This window comes from Calonectris borealis, chromosome 15 (assembly GCF_964195595.1).
Source record: "Calonectris borealis chromosome 15, bCalBor7.hap1.2, whole genome shotgun sequence".
NCBI lineage: Eukaryota > Metazoa > Chordata > Aves > Procellariiformes > Procellariidae > Calonectris > Calonectris borealis.
The window spans coordinates 11,082,396-11,102,600 of record NC_134326.1 but is presented as its reverse complement, the minus strand read 5'-3'; the positions used below and the strand labels follow the sequence as shown (position 1 = coordinate 11,102,600).

At 38.6% G+C, this 20,205-nt stretch overlaps 1 protein-coding gene across 10 annotated transcripts in view; it reads right to left on the bottom strand.

The window, feature by feature from the left end:
* The window catches only part of CSNK1A1 (casein kinase 1 alpha 1), a 34,780-nt gene that overhangs the window by 3,252 nt on the left and 11,323 nt on the right, over positions 1-20,205 (bottom strand). For 4 of the 10 annotated variants that reach the window (XM_075164186.1, XM_075164191.1, XM_075164193.1 and 1 more), the window contains 8 exons: positions 18,219-18,345; positions 16,360-16,458; positions 13,854-13,937; positions 10,380-10,519; positions 6,977-7,055; positions 5,885-5,959; positions 4,522-4,628; positions 3,509-3,657 (listed from right to left, as the gene is read on the bottom strand). In XM_075164186.1, the coding sequence (XP_075020287.1) occupies positions 3,509-3,657; positions 4,522-4,628; positions 5,885-5,959; positions 6,977-7,055; positions 10,380-10,519; positions 13,854-13,937; positions 16,360-16,458; positions 18,219-18,345 (860 nt within the window). Of the gene's footprint in view, positions 1-3,503; positions 3,658-4,521; positions 4,629-5,884; positions 5,960-6,976; positions 7,056-10,379; positions 10,520-13,853; positions 13,938-16,359; positions 16,459-18,218; positions 18,346-20,205 lie in introns of those variants that run through there. The other 6 variants (XM_075164188.1, XM_075164187.1, XR_012675899.1 and 3 more) reach the window with 6 other exon arrangements.

The window sequence follows — 20,205 nt, the reverse complement described above, 5'->3', positions numbered from 1 at the left end:
TCATGTAGCACACACGACTTTGCCACAATGAAGAACATGCTAAAGAGCTTATGCTGGCATCTCTCTAACAAATCTTCAATACATACAGGGGCAGCTAAAATCTGCACATTCATCACTACTTGTCCCTCCGGGGCATTACCCCAAACTTTGATAATCTCTATGCTACATGAGGGATACTCAGATTGCTTTATTATTACCATAGTTGCAGATTTGATCAACAGGGGAAGTGTAACTGTACTGTCATATTCTAAGAAGCTCCCCTACTTGAGAAGTGTTCAAACTTTTTCTCTTTTAAGTAGCTGCAGAGACATGCAGTGAAAAGTATTTTGTTGTCAACTGGCTAAATTTCAAGTAGTGAATTAATAGTCTGTCCTAAGAAATACTGCCACGACCACAGGCGCCCAGTGAATGCTAATGGCACTGCTGACAGGCTTACAGAACTCTACACTGAAGCAAATTAAAAACAACTCTCACAAATGGAACTGATAGACTTTATCCTGGAGATTGACTGCTTGAGTCAGTTTTATGACTGAGGGAAGCCAACTATAAGCATTGTTACAAATCACACCTGAACAACTGCCGCACTGTCAAGAGATCAAGAGCTAAACTTCCCAGAGTCAGCAGAGAAGCTCTGTCTGTTGAAACAGTTCACCTCTCCCAAGTTCAAAAACAGCTGATCTTGCTATTACAAAAGACACTGTACAGGGTTCCAGAGAGGGACAGGGAAAAAAAAAATGAAAGAGAAAAAAAGGCCATTGACAGAACAGGCTACCCTGGAACCAAACAGAATATTCAGCCTGGATAACCTATAGGACTCAGTGAGATGGTGCAATATGGATCTGAGTTAAGGCAGCCAGGAATATCTATAAATGAGCACACTGTCCAAACAATCTAAGTCATGTAAGTCTCTGGACATTGTTTGAAAGAATTAAGATTTCACCACCCTCCCCAGATACACATCTTCAATAGCACTCGCACTTTATACAGTATACTGTAAGATTTTAACCCGTAAATGTAAATTGCTATTTCTAGTACTCTCGTTAAACTGGATATCGTTACCAGAGGGGTATAATTTGATACCATGAAGCCTTTTAAGCCACTTCAGCATAGGCTTTGCTACAGCGACTACATGAGAATTTAACTAAACCCTGGAAAAAATAATGAGGTATTTCATTAATCTTCAATGTGACAGCAACATATAAGCCATACAGCCTTCTGCTTGAGCTTAGCTGGTTTCAGAAAAATCTTCATTAACAGGCCATATTCCTCACAAAAAGGCATGTAGGATTTTAGAAATCTGGAATCTTTACTTTGATGAAGAGAGCTAACAATTTTAGGAAGCTGGGGAAGTCTTCAGATGTTTGACAAGCTCTACTCTTAACGCTTTGCTGACGTTACAGCTTGATCGATCCAAAGGTCACAAGCCTTTTCTTTGTGATGGGGAGGGGAGAGGAGGGAGTCATTCCCCGAAAAGGCTGTTACTCCATGCAAGAGCCAATGAAATTCTGCTCGAAAAACAGCAACTTCTCCATAGCTATAGCAATGGGTCTCGTTACCAAAGGATAGTACGATGAGGAATGTCCATCGAGAAACAGAAATGGTCTGTAAGGTTCAACTGCAAGACAGCTTCCCCGTTACTCATGCTTGTCAGTCAGCTGCAGCTTTGCACTCTGTCACTAAATCATCACTAGAAGGTGGAGGCAGATAATCATTATAATGACCTTTTCTTCACTTACAGTATAGCACTTGGTCAGAGACCGCCTCAGCCCAGAGACTACCACATTAAACCTCAGCATACTTCACAAGCAAAACAGTATTTCAAGTGCATACAACTTGATTTTCAGGGCAGTGTCCATTTACAGATCATCACCTCCTGTAAGACCTTCACTTTAAGCATGAGCCGTTGTAAAGAATCCGCATTTTTGCTCAGATTATTTCCTCCTGCTCTAACAGCCAACCTCTCCACACCCCGACCAGGTTGGGTTCAGTAGTGGGTTCTGAATACCAGTCAGAGCTTCTGTATTTCAGGAAGCAATCTAAGCCTGGGTGCTTAATTACAGAGTCTGCTATCTACCAGTGTTTCAGCTGAAGGAACTGGTTTACAGCCTTCAGTGTTGTAACACCTGTCAGCTCCAGCAAAACAAGTTGAACTCTTTATGCCACAAAGAATCTGACATGTAATGGTATCCTACAGAATAGGATTTTTTTTTTCTTCAAGAAACCATTTCAGACTGAGTCGTGGGAAGACCAGCAGGTATTTTACTTCTTCATTTTTTTGGATGAAGTGTTATATTTTTGGATAGCTATTTTGACTAAAGCCACCTGGTAATGTTTGAATGCTGCCACAATATATGAAAAACAATGTTTGATTAGTTTATTGTAAACACTTCTGCATTTCTTTGACTTCCAAGTCTGCCATGTTAGTTTAACATATAATTTTATACATATAAAAATGATAGTCAAGACAAGAATGTACTGAAGAGTACCAAGTACTAGCAATACCTCAGTACATAATTCAAACCTAGCTTCTCTATTCTCACTTGAACAACCTCATTTAGCTTCAATTTTATCCACAGCTCATCTTGAGGAATCAGTTTCATCACAAGAGTGGCTGTAATAGTAACTAGCTGCAGCAGTTTCATTCTAGTGAATTACTAGACTAACACTGGCAGGTTTACATCACAAAAAAATTCAAAAAGCTTCTAGAATGTGTAAAAAAAATTCATATGTGCATTTTCAGAACTCAGTTTTCAGTTTTTACACAATTACACCTTGAACATTTCACAACATTTCCCTTTGAAACCATAACCTAGAAACATTAAAAATAGTCAAGAAACCTGAAGCCCCAACCCAGAGCATCCAGGTACTTCAGAAAATTGTGACTTGGCAGTCCATAGCAGTTTGGGGTTACTCCTTGATTTAGGCAAGACATTTTGAGCTCACTGGTCCTTTACCAGATGTCTCAATGTAAACCCACTGGAGGAAGCCAGATCATTCACAATTTTCTGTTTCCAATGTTTGAGGCATACAGAACAGAAATAAACCCACAGCACTGTACCAGTTGGAACAGAGTAGAACCCAAAGTCTCTAGATCCTTGCCTAGTTAATGAGAATTATCCCTTAAGAAGTGTTAGGTCTAGGATTTTGGATTGTATTATATATTTATATATATATAAATATATATGTATATATATAAATAAAAATAAAGATGTCACATTCCCAACACCAAGTCAGTTTCTTGTTTTTGGAAAGTGGTTAATGCAGGAGCAAAAGATGCAGTGGTTAAAATGACCCAACATCCCCAGAAGAAATGATATGAAGAACAAGGACATTTTGGTATAAAGTTAGTAGTCAAATTCTCCAAGGACGTCTTTTGTTTTTGCTTTTTAAATTAACAGCCAAATATATTTTTTAAACCACCTCCTTGATCTAACACTTAAATTGCCAACATTGTCCAAATTAGTGTAATTTTTTTTCCTGTAACGTCACTTGGTTCTTGGCTACTAACCTTTCATGTTACTCTTGGATTTGTCAGTTTGCTTGCCTGTGGGGGTTTGGGCCTGCTGCCCCTGCCCACTGGAAGAGGCTGCCTGCTGTGCTGCTTTCTGCTTTAACATTGTCCAGTCGAATGTGTAGTCATATTGGTGGTTCAAGGTCCTAGAAAAGAGTGAAATACTTTACTGTAACACAACATAACTTCTTATTGCTAATACAAACCCTTTGCTGAAAACCCAGAACTAGAGGTTAACTCTTTTTGTAAGCTGCTTTGGAGATTATGAATAGTATATAAATGCTAAGTATTACTAACTTAAAGGGATTCTTGAAGCAAGCCCAAATACCATCACGCAGTATTTTCTTCACTGTTTACACAAAAGCCTGCATTTGTAGAAGCAGCACTTCCTCACAACCCAGCTTACCCACTTGTCTGCACTGAGGTTCTCAGCTTTTTTTTTTTTTTAAATATATATAGTTTTAAGGAGAGACTGCAGTATTGTAGATCATTGAATAAAAATTGCTTTGAATTCCAGAAACCTGGAGGGAGACTCTTGAGAGATCAGTACCAGCTCTTCTTTTGACTCAACAAGGTTCAGTTTATGTTCTGGTTTCTCCAACAAGCTCAATGAAACAGCACTATTCCCCTCCATTGAAATCCATCTCCTGGGCACCACTGCTAGTCCCATCACCAATCTCCAAACATAAAAAGCTCTGAACACTTCTACCAAGGGGTCAATTTCTTAAGCTACTTGCAACAGGACTTGAAACATGGGCTCAACCCTCTAGCATTAGTGGTCAGATCATGCAACGCAAAAACAAGAGAATCTTTTCCATCATGTTTAACATTGAACAATATTTTTCAGGTCCTTTAAACAGCTTTTCAAACTCTGAAATGAAAGAAAGTCCTAGAAGAACTCCCTACACCATACACATATGGAGCAGCTTTCTGTAGTGCAAGTCCCACAGAGCAGTTACCAACTGGTAAAGCACTGACAAATTTCTGTACTTTTCCACTTTGAGACTGACCTGAAAAGAATACGGAATAATTGCCTCAGATACATGTAATCTGGTGCCTCTTCAAAGCGCAGGCCACGACAGTAGTTCAGATACATGGCAAATTCTGCAGGGAATCCCTGTAAATCAACAATGTTAATCAAGCCATGGCTTGCAGCAAAAAGCTTCTAACAACCCTGTAAGAAGGCAAAAAGCTGTATTTCTGTCTGTAATGGCAGAGAAAAACTGGCTGAAGATTCCTAAGCGTAAATTCCACTTTGCCTCTAGTTATCCATTTATTCTATATTTCAGAAAGTGGATTTCACCAGCAAGTTACCAGGTACACATTCCTTCCCCAGAATTGTTACCTGATGCATGTTTTGCAATCACAAGTCCCCTGCTACCAAAACCTTCAACATACAATGTATTTAAAGCACTTAATTCATCCTAATTAAACCTAGTTCTTATTAACTAGGTCTCTGAAATAAGTAGTAATTGTCTCAAAAGATTCCACTCATGTTTCCTTGATAATCTACTTGAGCAGACTAGAGGCAAGGTCAGTTACCAGTATTAAGTGTGAAGACTTAAACCATGAAAACCTCTTTCAAAGATACCCTGCTTCACATATTTATACATTTAATGCTATATTAAAGCCTACATGTAAACAGGTAATAGCATACAGCATAGTTCTGTACTACAAGAAAGAAAACACAGGGTATAACAGTTCAGCAGTTTGGAAGATGCTGTCACACTGTAAAGGTATATAAATGTGCATGACTAGAAAGTGCAATCCTTGGTGCTGCTGTTTGATGTGCAAGAACCACCACGTGTTCTCAAGGACCTTTGTTAACAAGCACGTGGCTGCCACAGTTCAAGAGAAATCTTAAGACCCAAAGGATAGCATTGGAAAAACATCATTCTGTGACATGGCTTTAAAGATCACTTGACATCCAATTCCACTACAGCATCTATTTGAGATACAAAAGAGAACATGAACAATCTTGAGGAGGCAGAAACAAGTACACATGGGCAAGCTATATAGCTCTACCTTGCTTTTATTTATCCAAGAGGGCACATGTAGAACTTTCACAGTAGAAGTTTAAGAAATGAACAAGTCCCACCTGAGAGACCTGGAGAGCTTGCACAGCCGATAGTCACCACAACTGGAATGATGGTGGCATGAACTATGCCAAGAAACGGCAGCAAACGCATGCCCTGTTACACACATTCAGTCTTGCTGGGTGGCCAAACACGAGGCACCCATGACTGCCAGAGAAGCATTATTCAGCAGCAAATGCCATGTGAGACTATTAATATATTGGTTCTAGTTTTTTTAAAAAAAAAAAAAAGAAAAGAGCTTCCATTTCACAGTATGACATCATTTGTAAACTCTTACCTTACACAAAACCTCAACAGGAGTGGACATTTTCTTTTCACTAATCTTTTCATACTTTTGCTTCTTTGTTGCAGCCTGTGGAACATGTAGGTCACAATATAAGAGATATTGTGCAACACTGGATTAACAAGGACAGTAGCAAAAAAAATGACAAAAATCCTTTGGTCTACCATAAGTATTTTATATGAAATCTCCAAGTCCCACACACTTATTGCAAAGAGAATGAAGGTCAATCTGGTATTAAGATTTGGACACAGTTTAATACCATTTGTCGCAGTCTAATGCTTCCATCACATGGCACAGCTCGTGTAGTTCTAGCTGCTGCTTTTGTCCATTAAACAGACCAGACTTGCATTTACATTTGCCAAAGTTCTATTAATTCCCACTCAGTACTCCATTCAAGGGCTGCCTGCGTGTTTCAGTAAGCAGCCATTACATTCATCTGCAGCTGAAGAGTTCTAGTGTTTCACAAGCTGCTTGCCTTTTTAGAAAACTTGCAGCTGCAACGCCATTTGAGTTACACAACTCTCACATGGAGGAAGAAAAACAATTAAAACATGGAAACAAATCACTGAAGTCTACATAACAGAAATAAGAAATATTTGCCATGCTTGTACTTGGCTACCATACATGAAAATACTTGAAACAAGTCTGTTGCAGTTAATAATTATTCAGTCGTGCCATAAACTGAACTGAAGATATCACTAAAGCTGAACTTGCTAGGCGAGAGATTATTATTTCCATGCTCTCTACAGCAATTCAAAAAGCCACTAACAATGTTATTTTCTACTTCCCAAAAAGGGCCTCAGCCTACAACAGGACAATAACAATTTGCAAAGATGACGTAAGCTATTGTTTAGCATAAATTTTAAGACAATCAAACAATACACATTTTGCCTGCTGCACAAGAAGCAGAAAAAACCTTTCTTCTAATTCTATAAATATCATGCCTTGGGAAAAGCGGCTTTGTACAACTGAAGCTAAACATTATATACAATCACCTATCCAGACCAGCAGGCAGAAGCACGATACCCAAACATGAAAAAACAAGGAAGGGTGGGGTGGAAAAAAAAAGGGGGCAACATAACCTACCTTTAATCCTTGCCAAGGCAGACTGGTTCTGTTAAAGTACATCAATACATAGCCTAGAGACTCCATATCATCTCGACGACTGGAGAAAGAGGAAGAACGCAATGAATTACAGATTTTGGCATTTCGTACTTTATTCCAAATAGTGCAAGCATTCCAGAATTAAAAAAAAAAAAAGAATAATTAAGGAATAAAACCTAAGCTTTGGTGCAAAGGAAGGTCTCTTTCTAATACAGTTAAGACATCTAGGTGTTCAGGATTCCACTGGCAGGCATGTAACAAGTCTTCACAAGCAGGAGATCCTATTCATTTTTCAAGCAAGGAATAGTCAGTAGGTATTGTGTGTGGTAAGTTTCCATCTGCAGTTACATTAGAATAATTTGGGAAACATAAAAACTTCGTAAAATAAAAAATGAAACATTAGATGTCTTTCCCATTTAATTAAGTAGCTTGGATAGAAACTAAAGTTTTACCTGTAGGAACCATGGAATGCATTGTAAGAGAGATATATGACGTTAGCCTTAACTTCATTAAGGAAGATTTTTCCCTGAACCTTGCCTCAGTCTGGGACCAATACTGAACATCTAGCCCCAAAAGGGCATAACTCTTTTCTTTCTTCACTTCTGTTAAAAACCCCTGAATTGTCTCTGTGACTTTTAAAAGACAAGCAATATTTAGGAACATGCATGCATCAATCTGAGAGGTGCCTCTGCTTTCTTCCCACAAGAAGTCTGTTTCAAGGCAGCTAGAGAACTCCAAAGTTATCCATCCATAGACTTCAATAAGAATTTGCACGCAAACTCTCATTTAAAAGGCTTCAAATGTTTTCTGTGCTGCATATGCTCCAGATCCACATTTCAGCCACATGAACACCATCATACTTTGCTACACAGCTTTCATGATTACTAAGGCTAGTACAGTTCACTGAAGTGGAAAAAATGCTCCATGATTTTTTTCCTCTTGGCAAAGTTGCCTCTTCCCAGCTGTGGTCAAATCAGATTTTTCCTCTGACTGCCCCTCTGCAGCTGACTTGTATTTAATATGAGACAGAAAAAGAACTTATTTTTCTCCTCCCAGCCATCTTATCAAAAGAGCCTGACAGGTAATGCTGCTGCTTTGCCACCCAGGCAAGAAAAAGCATTTAAATGGCAGCAGGAAAGACTACGCACCTACTATCCCCACAAGGGAGCAAAACGCTGAGAGCAGTATTGCAAACAGGATTATACACATGGGTGAGGGTAAAACAGCTCCTTTTACATGAGAACAATCGGTAAGAACCTGGACAGATCTACCTCTAGATCTTGGTATAAGAGGAAAGAAGTTGTAGGTGATCCTTTATGTTACAGCCAACCCAATATAACCACCAATAATCAGCAGAATGGCCTGCCTGTCACCCCCTCAACTCATGTTCCGGCTCTCTGACCCTTTGGGGAACCAGTTCAGGGAGCTATCCCAGAAGAAAATCAGCTTGGCTCCCTAAACCATTTCACCACAAGGCCAAAAAAGCACTAGCTGTGCTCAGAGGTCAGAGAAGAGAAGATTGGTTCACTCCCCTTGACAGCAGCTAGCTCTGAGGTCATCTCAGCTGCAACATGAAACCACAGCCAAAGACAGAGGGATGAAAAATGATACTAAGACCACAAGCTCCAGTCTGCAAAACTTGCTAATTCTATTAGAATTGCAGATTTTAATCATCAACAGGATTCAGTGAACCGGTATGTGGCCATGACATAATATTACATTTTCTGAGAAGGCAGTGGTAAATTCAGAAGCAATAAAGGGATTAATAGTTTCCATCCCCCATCCAGTTCATTGATTTAATGTTTAGTTTCATTATTTTGCAGTAGAAAACATTTAGTTCTGTAAATCTGTAATGGATTTATTACATTTGAGCACATACTGATAAAAGTGATTTTCAGGATTTGGAAAACAGGACAATACTCTCCATTACTAAAACAAGAAATGGATAACATTGCGAACAGCTCCTCGAGAACAGCTGTCATCACATATAGGAAAACATGTTCTGTAACAGTTAAAGTACAGCACTAACAGTTGAAATACTCTGCCATAAGCTTCAGCACTGATTTCTCTTGATTACAGAAATATATTATTTGTTTGCCTCACTGTTGGCTTGATCTAGACAGTTTAATAGCTTTTAGCATGCACCAAGCTACATTTCTAATTATATTAGAATTCCCAGTACTAGCAGAGATGGTACAAGATCTCTAACCAAATTCAAAAGCAATAGTCCTTTGCAGTTCCTCCCTTCACTGTAAGGTGCTAGCACAGCTATTCCCTTACAAGAACTGCTTGGGTTCTGTGAAATGTACTTACTTCAGAAATGACACCTGTCATTTACCCTACTTGACCCACATGTCAAGTAGGCTTAAATAATGACACTGACAGACAATAAAATACACTTAAGGAACCTTAAGGAAATTAAAGCAAAGAGGAAACATGGAGCATTTTACAGCACCAAATATTTGTAAGTTACGTGTTCTGTTGAAGTTGACCACTAGAAATTCTGTCATTCCCATCTTGATTGAATTGAAGGTCAGAGGCACAGACATTCATGGAAGTTTTAATGAAGTCTAAGCGACCTCAGCATTATGTGGTAAAGCCACACTATTACACTTATACATTACAATATCTAGGCATGTAGGTAAGGAAGAGAAGAAAGGCATCACTTCATATCTCATGAGTACCTAACATACACTTCCAAACAACCTAAAGTGCTATCTCCACTGAACCACTACTAGGATACTGTAGTTGCAATATGCTTTTGATCCAGATGATAAAAACGTGTTTGCTGATTAAGCAAAGTTCAAGTATATAAATATATATATACACACAAATACATGTGTACATATATACATACAAAGCCACATCTACGGTTGTGTGGACCAGAAACCAAAATACAGTGTGAGTGAAGTAGAAGATCTTTAAGTCTTGCTTGCAGGCAAAAGGATAAACAACAGTTTACTAACTTGAAGAGAGAGTGAGAAAACAGGACACAGACACCAGCTTTAGAATACCCTTTCTGGCTACAGAAGGGCAGCCAGTCAGCAGTGGCATCAACAGGTACCAACACAATCAGGAAAGTGAAAACCATTTTATTTGTGAAGGTCCTCTGACAGATCCACATGAAAATGTATCTTATCCTTTTAAAAAAACAAAATAGTATGCAGAACATCCACCTCATGCCTGCAAGACTTAGACTCTCTTCAAGAAGCAAATTAGGTGCTTGGCTTTTTTTCCCCTACCCTTGCACAGGCAGCCAAAAAGAAAAGCACTTGCAAAGGGATATATACTTATTCATATAAAATTAGTTCAGACACTTCAGAAGCTTACAAATAAGACAATCTTGCAACCTCCAAAAGCACAGCAGTAATCTCCTTGAACTCACCTCTGCTCAATGCCAAGATGTGCATTGATACTGGCATATCGAGCTGTGCCAGTGAGATTTTTGTCTTCTCTGTATGGTATGTGTTGCCTTGTCCTGTTGTCCCGGTACTTTTTGGCCAAACCAAAGTCAATAAGGAATAACTTAAAGAAAAATGAAAATAGATTATATTCCTAAACAATGCAAGGAATCCCCAACCGCTTTCACTAGGCATTAGCTACGTTTTAAGTCATCTACACAATGTAACAGTTAAGAGGAAGCAAAGTAACAGTGCAGAGTCGCAACTAGCTTTAACTAGCCAGTTCAAAAACTTAATAGGGAATTAGTTGAAGCCTTTTCTCAATCCAGTGGAATAGATTAGATTGTGCTACTCAGCATCTGTAGCTTAGTTCTACAACTATTTTATGTTACTATTGTAGTTTGTATCCCAATAGCTCAATTTAGGAAGGAAACTAGTATGTGCGAAAGCACTCTTCACAAAACCCCATTCACACTAGAGCAGTTTACACATACATATAGTCAATGGCAGCTCAGCAGCTTAATGCAAATGATGCACATCCTGTATCCTTCTCTACGTCTCAAAGAACACTGGCCATTCTGCAGAGCATAGGGCCAAAACCTTCAACAGCAAACAAGACATCTTGCTTTCAATCATATGCTCATTTTAAAACTTCCAGAACGCTATCACAGCAGCATGACACACTTGCTGATGATATTAATACAGCCAGGAAGCTAGAGCCTAGCACATGGAATCCAATTTAGGTTTCTGATAACCAAGCTTGCCCAATGATTTGATATTTAGCAAAAACCGAGTGCGTGCTAATTAGTGTGCTAACAGCCAGCCTATCTACAAAGGTTAATACAGACTGTACCTTCCTGTGACAAGATTTCAGGACTAGGCAAAAAAGGCTGAGGCAGAAGTACATAAGGAACGCTTCAAATTCTAGCAATCAGTCTTCAAGCTACAAGTCATCAGGCTGAGCTCCTGATTCCAACGCTGGATTAATGCTACAGGATCAGGGACTACAACCCCTACAGATTAATGAATACTGCAAAAGTAACTTGGGTGGGGGAATGAGATGATGGAAAGCCGACATAAGGTTCAAGAAATTCTCAGTAAAAACCTATTCAGTATCACCTTAAAGGTGATTCCAGAACAGAAGATGCAGCTTTAAATGCAAACAAGTACTGGAGATTTATATGCAGGTATACCTGCATCCAAGACTGAAACAAAGGGTCACTCTGGCACACTGAAGTGCTGTGAATTACAAAGTGACACTCGACATAGAAGCATCAAAGATACTGAAAGACCTGAAGTTTCCGAATTGCACAGTAGGTATGTTTTAGAATTCTGGTAGAAGAAGATTTTCTAACTATAGTAGTCTAGACAGGAAACAACAAAGCTAAAAACGTCCTAAACTACTGATGTCGGAGCAGAAAACCTTGAGTCAAAGTCTTGCCATGATTTATATGCAACCACAAAGCACAGCAGTTCTACATTTGCTGTTCTAGTGAAAGTCACCCTGAAAGCCCAGAAAGCTTTGAGCAGAAGGGCGTAAAACCAAGTTTTAAAATCAACTACACTGGTCAAACAGTTCAGGAAAGTGGGGGCCTTGTCTTTGTTGCACCCGCCACAGCTACCACTAGAGGTAGTTATTCACTTAGTGAGCATGGACATGTTCTCCAGCTACCAGGAAATTAGCTATTTTGATACTAAACTCCTAAAGCAGATAGTATAAAGCTTCTATGTGATTACTATACTGCAAATGTAACCTTCCTAGAAGCAAAGCCTCAGTTCAAATGTAATCCCTTATTTTCCGATTAAAGCATTCTGATCTGACAACAGCCTCTGATGTATAGTTTGCAATAGCTACTTTTGCAGGCCCTTTGCCCATTAGTTTAAGCAAAATACTATGCCTTGAGAAGGAGGCAAAACCAAACACTATACACATCAGTTAGGATATTTTCACTGCACATTTAGTTACAACACTTTAAACAATTCAAAGTCTTCACGTGCTTTCTGTAATCCCAGGGATCTTGCCATTAATTAATGGTATGAAGGGACAAAGCCACAGTTCATGAATCAAAATAGTTAACACTGGAAGTGTGCCTCTAATACACAAATAGCTGGTGTCTAGCCCTGTTTAGCACAGACATGGTAAGACTACTTTCTTCAAAAGAGTTATAAAAGTAAATGATGCTCTGCCTTTTCCACTGCTGCTATGAGCTCTCAATATTAGACATGAACGAGGTAATTCTGCATTCTCTCAAGAGGTGTGGGTAGAACCTCAAAAAAAAAAAGGAATCAATTCAGCAACACAGACCTGTTTTACACTAGTCAAGTAACTAGATATTATTTTACGGCACTGATTTCTCTGGGGAAGTTTACTCTGTTCCCTAGCTTAGGCTCATTCTGCATTTCCTATTCTAGATGGGTAGAAGGCAAAGGAGTAAGTCCATCTTGCAAAGAGTTAAGTTGGAAGATACAGCCTGATTTGGATGAGCACAGAATGTACGAATACCAGCCAGCAGAAACACAGACGTATTCCCACAGATAACCTCATACCACCTTAATTCTGTTTGTTGCACGATCAGCAGGAAACTGGAGAAGTAGGGCAAGATTTTTGCCAAGAGCAACTAGAGAAGTAGATCAAAGTCTCTGCCTCAACTGATAAGAAAGTTTCAGAAGGAGAAAACAGAAGAAGCCTGTCAGCTTACATACAGCAGCTAGCTGCCTGGGATTTAACACATGAAGACTATCATTGTGGAAAGCTATGGACTGATTCTATGGCCAAACTCCTGAGCTATGATTCATATTCAGCAATTTCCAGCTGTCCTGCTATGAACTGGCATATGTCTTCATTTCTCTCCAATTCATCTTCTCTTAAAGAGAGTACTACAGGAGTTTTACATTTAACACTACAAGATAAGCTCACACTTCTCCAAGACACAGCTTGTAGAGTAATTTCACTTTATAAGCACAATGGATGAAAATATGAAGAGTCCTCATCACACATTTGGAAAAATTTTGAACAAAAACTGCAAGGGAAGGAGTCTGGCTGAAGCAACAACAGAACTTCTCCATGTGTATTCAAAGACACTGCAGGAACCCTACAGGAAGGCAAGCAGACAGCCCTACACAGAAGCTCTGCTATTTCACTAGCTAAACTTCAACACATTCAATAGCTTGACTTTGAGTTTTAAAGGACAAAAATAAACCTGCTTCCGCATCTAAAATCAAGCACGTACATTTAGCCCTTTTTAATATCAAGTTTAGAAATAATTCCACAATTTAAACAAGCGCCACAGGGAAACATCTTAGTAATGTTACATGTTTGCCAAGTATGTCTGAATAATGCCAACATAAGAGGTGCTTTTGCAAGGTCTACATTCTCCAGGAAAAAACAAAAACAAAAACAAAACAAAAATAAAGCACATGAATTTGGGGTTGAGGTTGGAATAGGAGACAGTTCAGACCTGGTTTAATCCTGAGAAAGATGGGTCCTGAGAAGTACTAACAGTCATGCTTCTTTTCCTCTTCCCCACTGGAGATTCTAAACACTGAACAAACAATAGAGGGTGGCAGTGCATCAAACAGTATTGCTTACATTGCAACAATGGCCGGCGCAGACAGGCAACACCGAGGCGTTCGAGAAAGAACAGGGTAGCCAAATGCCATCCTTCTTCCACCAAGCACTGTAGTTTTCAAAAAACTATGTATATTCGTATTTTTATTTTTTAATTTTTTTTTTCCAAGGAGAAAATTTGAAAGATATGACAAGGTAAATTTCATCTGTGAGCCACTCCAAAATGGCACTGCCTTGACCAGGGATAGCAATGGTGACATTTGGCTCTATTAAAAAAGGAAATTGAAGTTTTGCTTACAAAAGCATCCTTTGGTTCCACAAACTGCCCTTCCCCCAAAAGACATTTAGAAAAAGTAAATCTTCAGTAAGGAAGAGGTAGAAGGCATTTAGTCACCTTAAAGTTTACTTTCATAAGCATGCAGGGCTTATTTCTAGCAGAGCTGAAAATTCATCTTTTAAGGTAGGAGCAAAATTTCTCCAAATCACCAAATTAAAATTTAAAAAAAATCAATTTAATTTTTTTAAAAATATAACTGAGAAGAAGCTACTGGAACAAGATTACCATACTATTCTAGTTTTGTGGCTGATTTTCTTTAAACTGTGCATAGTCATCTCTAAAAAAAACCCAAACTACACTTAGTTACAAAAAGAAACAAAGTAAATACTGTATGGTGGCAAGTGTTCCCTAGATAAAGCACTTGGTTCTGAACTGAAGTAACCCATTCCTCCTTTTGCTCCTGTAAACCTATCAATTTGCACTTCTGGCAAGAACTACCTCCCTAATCTCTAACACCCTGCAACAGTAATGAAGCCCATGCTCACAGACAGTATTTACCACCATATCATTGCTGGCTCCCTAACTAGTCTACTAATGGGGAAAAAAAAAAAATCATGGTTTACAGGCAATTTTAGTTTTCATTTCAACTTATGCAAATGTAATGTCTTCCTCTACTAAAGTAAGCACAGCAGCAATTTCTAGGCCATTAATCTACATCAAGGTGAAACAGAGCGCAGCAATGCCAACCTAGCATGACTGTGCAAAAGTACAGAAAAATGGCCCAAAAAGAACAATTGGAAATCAGAAACTAAAACTAGGAAAAAAAAAAATTAAAGTTTTCAAGTTATACTCTAAATCATGCCAGAAAATTAAGGAGCCTAACTGCTCAACACAGCAGAGGAAAAATAGAGCTCTACAGAGTGAAAGTATGAAACTTGGGAACAAGCAAAGTTTAACAGCAACAGGATTACATAAAGACTGCCTTTCAGCTGGACTTACAAGTTTTTCCAACAATGGTTGTATCTAAACATTCAGTGCACTGCACCTCTTCAGACAAGAGCTGTTATCTCATGTTAATCAAGCTTTCCCCTTCTAAGGTTCATGGCCCTGAAGTTGGCATTCATACAGGCAAACAAAGGTAAACATTTTAAATACTGGTAGTGCCTAAAGAGATGAGACATTCTTGGATGGCATATAGAGAAGATAAGTGGGAATCTTGCTTCCAATAAACAGCTTGATCACATACATTTGTCCTGAAGTTAATTTCTATTAAGTAGCATGCTTAATGCATTGCCAATGCTGCCTGTCTGCCCGAGCTCGACATACAAATTGCAGGATTAAGCATATTTCACTCAAGAGAACTAAAAATAAAACAAGGAAGTTTTCTTCTATATAAGGTTTTCAACAGGAAACATGCACTTCTGACTACAGTTATCCATTCAAACAAATGCAACAACCTCAGCCCACCCCCCCCGGCCCTGCTTTTTTTTCCCACGCAGTAAATTGAAAGCAGTTTTTTGGTGTACAACATATTCAGGTATTCTACAACTTAATAGTTTTCCATCAACATATTTGCATAATTTCATTTATTTATAGAGGCAATTGATCCACATGTTGGCTATTAGTCATGTCCACAATTCTGATGAGTTCTCTTTACCAGTCTGTCACCACAAGATTTAATGCCCTGATGACTGGTAGGTCAGGAGCTCCCATGTTGGCACAAATTCTTTTCATCCCAGGAAGTCAGCCCCAAAGCCAAAGATAAGATTTGATTTTGTTAATGAGGGAAAAAATGCTATTACAACAGTCATCTCAATAATGAAACTCCATCACTGAGAAAAATAGTTGAGTATTCTCTAGGGTTAGTTTATAATCTTGTTGCAAGCCTAGAAATCATCTTGCAATGAAGTGCATCTCACAGGGTGGGTCAGAGACCCACATGTGTATGCCACTGCATTTAGAAGTGGACACTGAGAAATCCAAGTTCTCACATCAAAGAACCATGGCTTAGTATCCAAAACACCAGTTTTAGCAATGAGTTTTAAAAAAGTTGTGCAGCTTGGATCAAGTAACATAGCCATTCCTTTTGGATCTTTTAGACAAAGAGCATTAGACTAACCTTATTACAGTGACGCCCAATACCCATTAGGAAGTTATCTGGTTTAATGTCTCTGTGTATAAAATTCTTTGTGTGCACATATTCAATTCTACTGATCATCTGTAAAAAAAACAGCAACAATAAAACAGGTAAGATTTCAATCAGAGCAATACAATTCACTTAAACCTTCAATGAAAGCATGAATTTTTAGTGTTACCTTCCTCTGCAACTTAAGTTTATATATTCACTTAATGAAAACCAAGTATTTTTTTTATGCTGTTCAAGTAAATTTTTCTTTTTTATATGTTAAAATTCCATAATCTTCGTCAGGAAATGGCAGATTAAATACCTGAAACTATTTTCCAGACATTCAAGTTCATGTTCTAACTATAGTGTCCCGTTAAAGAGTAATTTGTTTTTCTTACTGCACACAAAGGTTTTCTATAGCTACCACAAGACAATTTTTAAAGCTCATTCCCTCCCGTCCCAGTTATTCATTCACCTGGTTATTCATTCATCATCAAGCATCACTTTTCCAGGTAACAGTTTTCAAGGAGCAAGTAACAACTTGATTGTGGCCCATACTGTCACATCTAGGCTACTGCAATCCAGGAATAACAGCAAAGAAGACGCAGAAAAACTCTGGCACATCTGTATCGCCATATACAGTCATGCGATTTCCTGTGCATGAGATCACAGCTTTCCAGCTACTAACTCTTCATGCAGTCTTTAGTGAGTTGAATTGTTACAACATCACAGCCTTGACAGCTGTTCTACTGGACTATGCCCTAAAAGCCAGTTCTGTGCACTGATATCATACACCCCGTCTATGTTTCCCAGATGAAAACTAATTAGTGTTTATCATCCAAAGGAATACTGCACAAAACCCATACAGATTCCCTGGAGATGCTGCAACACCCAGACTCCAGCTAACTGAGCAGGCAAATGGCTTTCTAAAGCAAGTGTACCACTCACTCACAGCAGCTGAGAATAGGGACAGCTGACCTTGTCTCCATACAAATGCGATGAGCTTCCTTGGCCAAGAGCCTGGGATTCTGCGAGCAGCTGGCTAAGTGACAACTTGGTACTAACATCAATTACGTAGTATTAGATGAAATTTAAACTACCATTGAAAATTCAACTCAAGAAACCCTTACTGCCTTTCAAGTAGCTAAAGACAGCACAATCAAGCTATTTATTAAATAGCAAAAAATAAACATGACTGGCCATTTCAAATGCGGTACTCTCATGACCAAGTTGGAAAAAATATCGATTGCTAGAAAAAGACTTAACAGACTTCAGCTTCAGAGGTCTTGATTAAGTTTGGGGTAGAGTGGCATCTCCACTAACAGCTTTAAGAAGTGTCTTTAAGCACCACAACAACCAAAACAGTATTTATTAGCTCATGGTCTCGTACCAGAAGTTACAGGAGGTTGTGAGTGCATAGTCACATTCAATAAGAACAGACCCATAGACTTGCACATTGCCCACCTGTCACCGCAACTAGCCAACACGTAACAGGTTTCCATTTAATCAGATCAACTATAACAGGAGACTGCTTCAGACCTTCTAACGCCATCCCCGTGGCTAATATAGGGAGTTAATCCACCCATATTAGTCTTGATACTTTATTAAAGTTGCACTTGTTAGATCTGAGCATCAAGCAGTTGGTATCTGCACTTCCCTCCCACTACAGGCCTACGTTCATTTTGTATGCCACAGGACACAGAAGCCACCGTTACTTCGTTCCCATACAGGTCAAGTGTTCACTCTGCTACATACAACACTGCATAACACATTATTTAACCCACTTAAAAAGAACCACGTTGCACAAAATACTTTAGGGTTTCTAACTTCCTCTCAGCAAGATTTGTACGTACCTGGTCTGCTAACATAAGTACTGTTTTCATCGTAAACCTGCGAGAACAGAAGTTGAATAGGTCTTCAAGGCTGGGACCAAGAAGATCCATAACTAGAACATTGTAGTCCTTTTCTTGACCATACCACCTGCAACAAAGAAAATTATTCAGCATTAGCAGGAATCCTAATGCAGCCCAGGATACCATTAGCCCTCTTGGCTGCAAAGGCACAGCAGTGAATGGATAAGGCACTGAGCAGCTCTTGAAGTTTCCAACAACAGTGGTGCAGACAAGATACACCAAGAATATACCCCATAATAAGAGCATGCAGATGAAAAACCAAATTACTGGAAAAAAAAAATATCAAGATTCAGCTCAAAAACAGTAGTAGCTGGGGCTTAAAGATCTGTATAAACATTTTATTTCCACTTTAGGCAATGACTCCAGGAGACTAATGTATAGTTGTCTGGAAAATAGTTACCACTGATAAAGCCGACAAATTCCATGGTCGGCTCACAGAATCCCAAGCTTAGTCAGGGTAGTAAAGTAAAATATTTTCAAAACCGCAGAGAAAATATTCTATATTTGGATTTGTTTCAGGAACTACTGGCCTGTACCTTCCCACTGTCGGGATTCTAGTAGAAACCATGCACTTCGTAATGCATTGTTATAAATTTGATAGAAGTTATATATGAGCTGTGGATCATACTCATTGTTTTACAGGTCAGTCTAGGACCTTTATTCATTCCCTACATGAAGAGGGGATGCAGAAAATATGTATTTTGAAAGCAGTCATTCAAATTAAATGTCAACAAAACAGTTTTACTCCAACATGTTAATGATCATACCAATACTGTAAGTACTATTTATCATTATTTTCCCCTTCTAAAAATTCACTAAATGTACTGTGATGTTCAAAAAAAAAAACCAAACTTAAAAGTGACTCAACCAGGAAAGCATGCTGATGGTATTATTTGATAAAGTCTGTAATTTATGAAAAGGTTAATATTCACACTGCAACCTGACACTGAGCCATGAAACGTTAAGCATTTTGAAAAGGCCTACCTAGCTAGGCCTTTTTAAGGAGTGATCAGAAGCTAGTTTCAACTGCAAGAGCAAGCAAGAAGAGTATTTAAAAAATGTCAGGCAGAGTGGAGAAAGAGTCAAAATGAGACACTGTTCAGAAAAGTTCTTAATCAACTACAAACCAGCTTCAGTTCAAGAATTACTGACTATGCCTATAAATCTACTTCTTGGTTCCTATCAAAGTCACCTATGCAAACGGCTGAGTAGTTTTGACACTGCTCTATAAACAATTCTATAGGTCACAGTTGAAAATGAAACATTATAGTCATCTAGAGTAATCAAAATTGGACCAAGTGACCTGTCTAGTTATTTTGTCACATGAAATTTAGGTTTGTGGTGAAAAAGTCTAAAGAGTAGTGAGCTGAATTGAAGCATTCTAAGGAGTAAATCAAGATCTAGATAAAATATGATTTTCTTCAAGAAATTGAAGTCTAGTTCAGATGCTGAGTGTAATTGTTCAGTACAGTAATGGTTCAGTGCCCAACAGACTGCAGTATAAGGGAAAAGGATCAAAAATCAGTCTTCAACTGAGCTAAGAAAATTTAGTTACAGCATCACAGAAAAAGTGAAGCTGATGAAAAGGAAGCCTGCCCTGGGAGCTACATTTTAAAAAGCATTTGGTTCCTCTATAGGGAACTCTCTGCTTAGTAAGTGCAGTAATTCAGGTTGATTGCACAACCTTCATTTGGCCTACTTCTACATATGCAGAAGAAAATTTTAAACTCCTGACCATTTTGCACTGGTGGAAAGCAGAATCAACTCTGCAAGACAAAGAATGTGTCTTAACATTCTTAACATTTCATTTGCATGTTTACCTGCCTGTTAATTCCTCACAGAAGACTGCCACATCTATTCATTTCACTACTGGCAACTGAAACTTCTGCTAGGGTGCTGGAGTAACTTGTGCTTTATTTACTTTGCT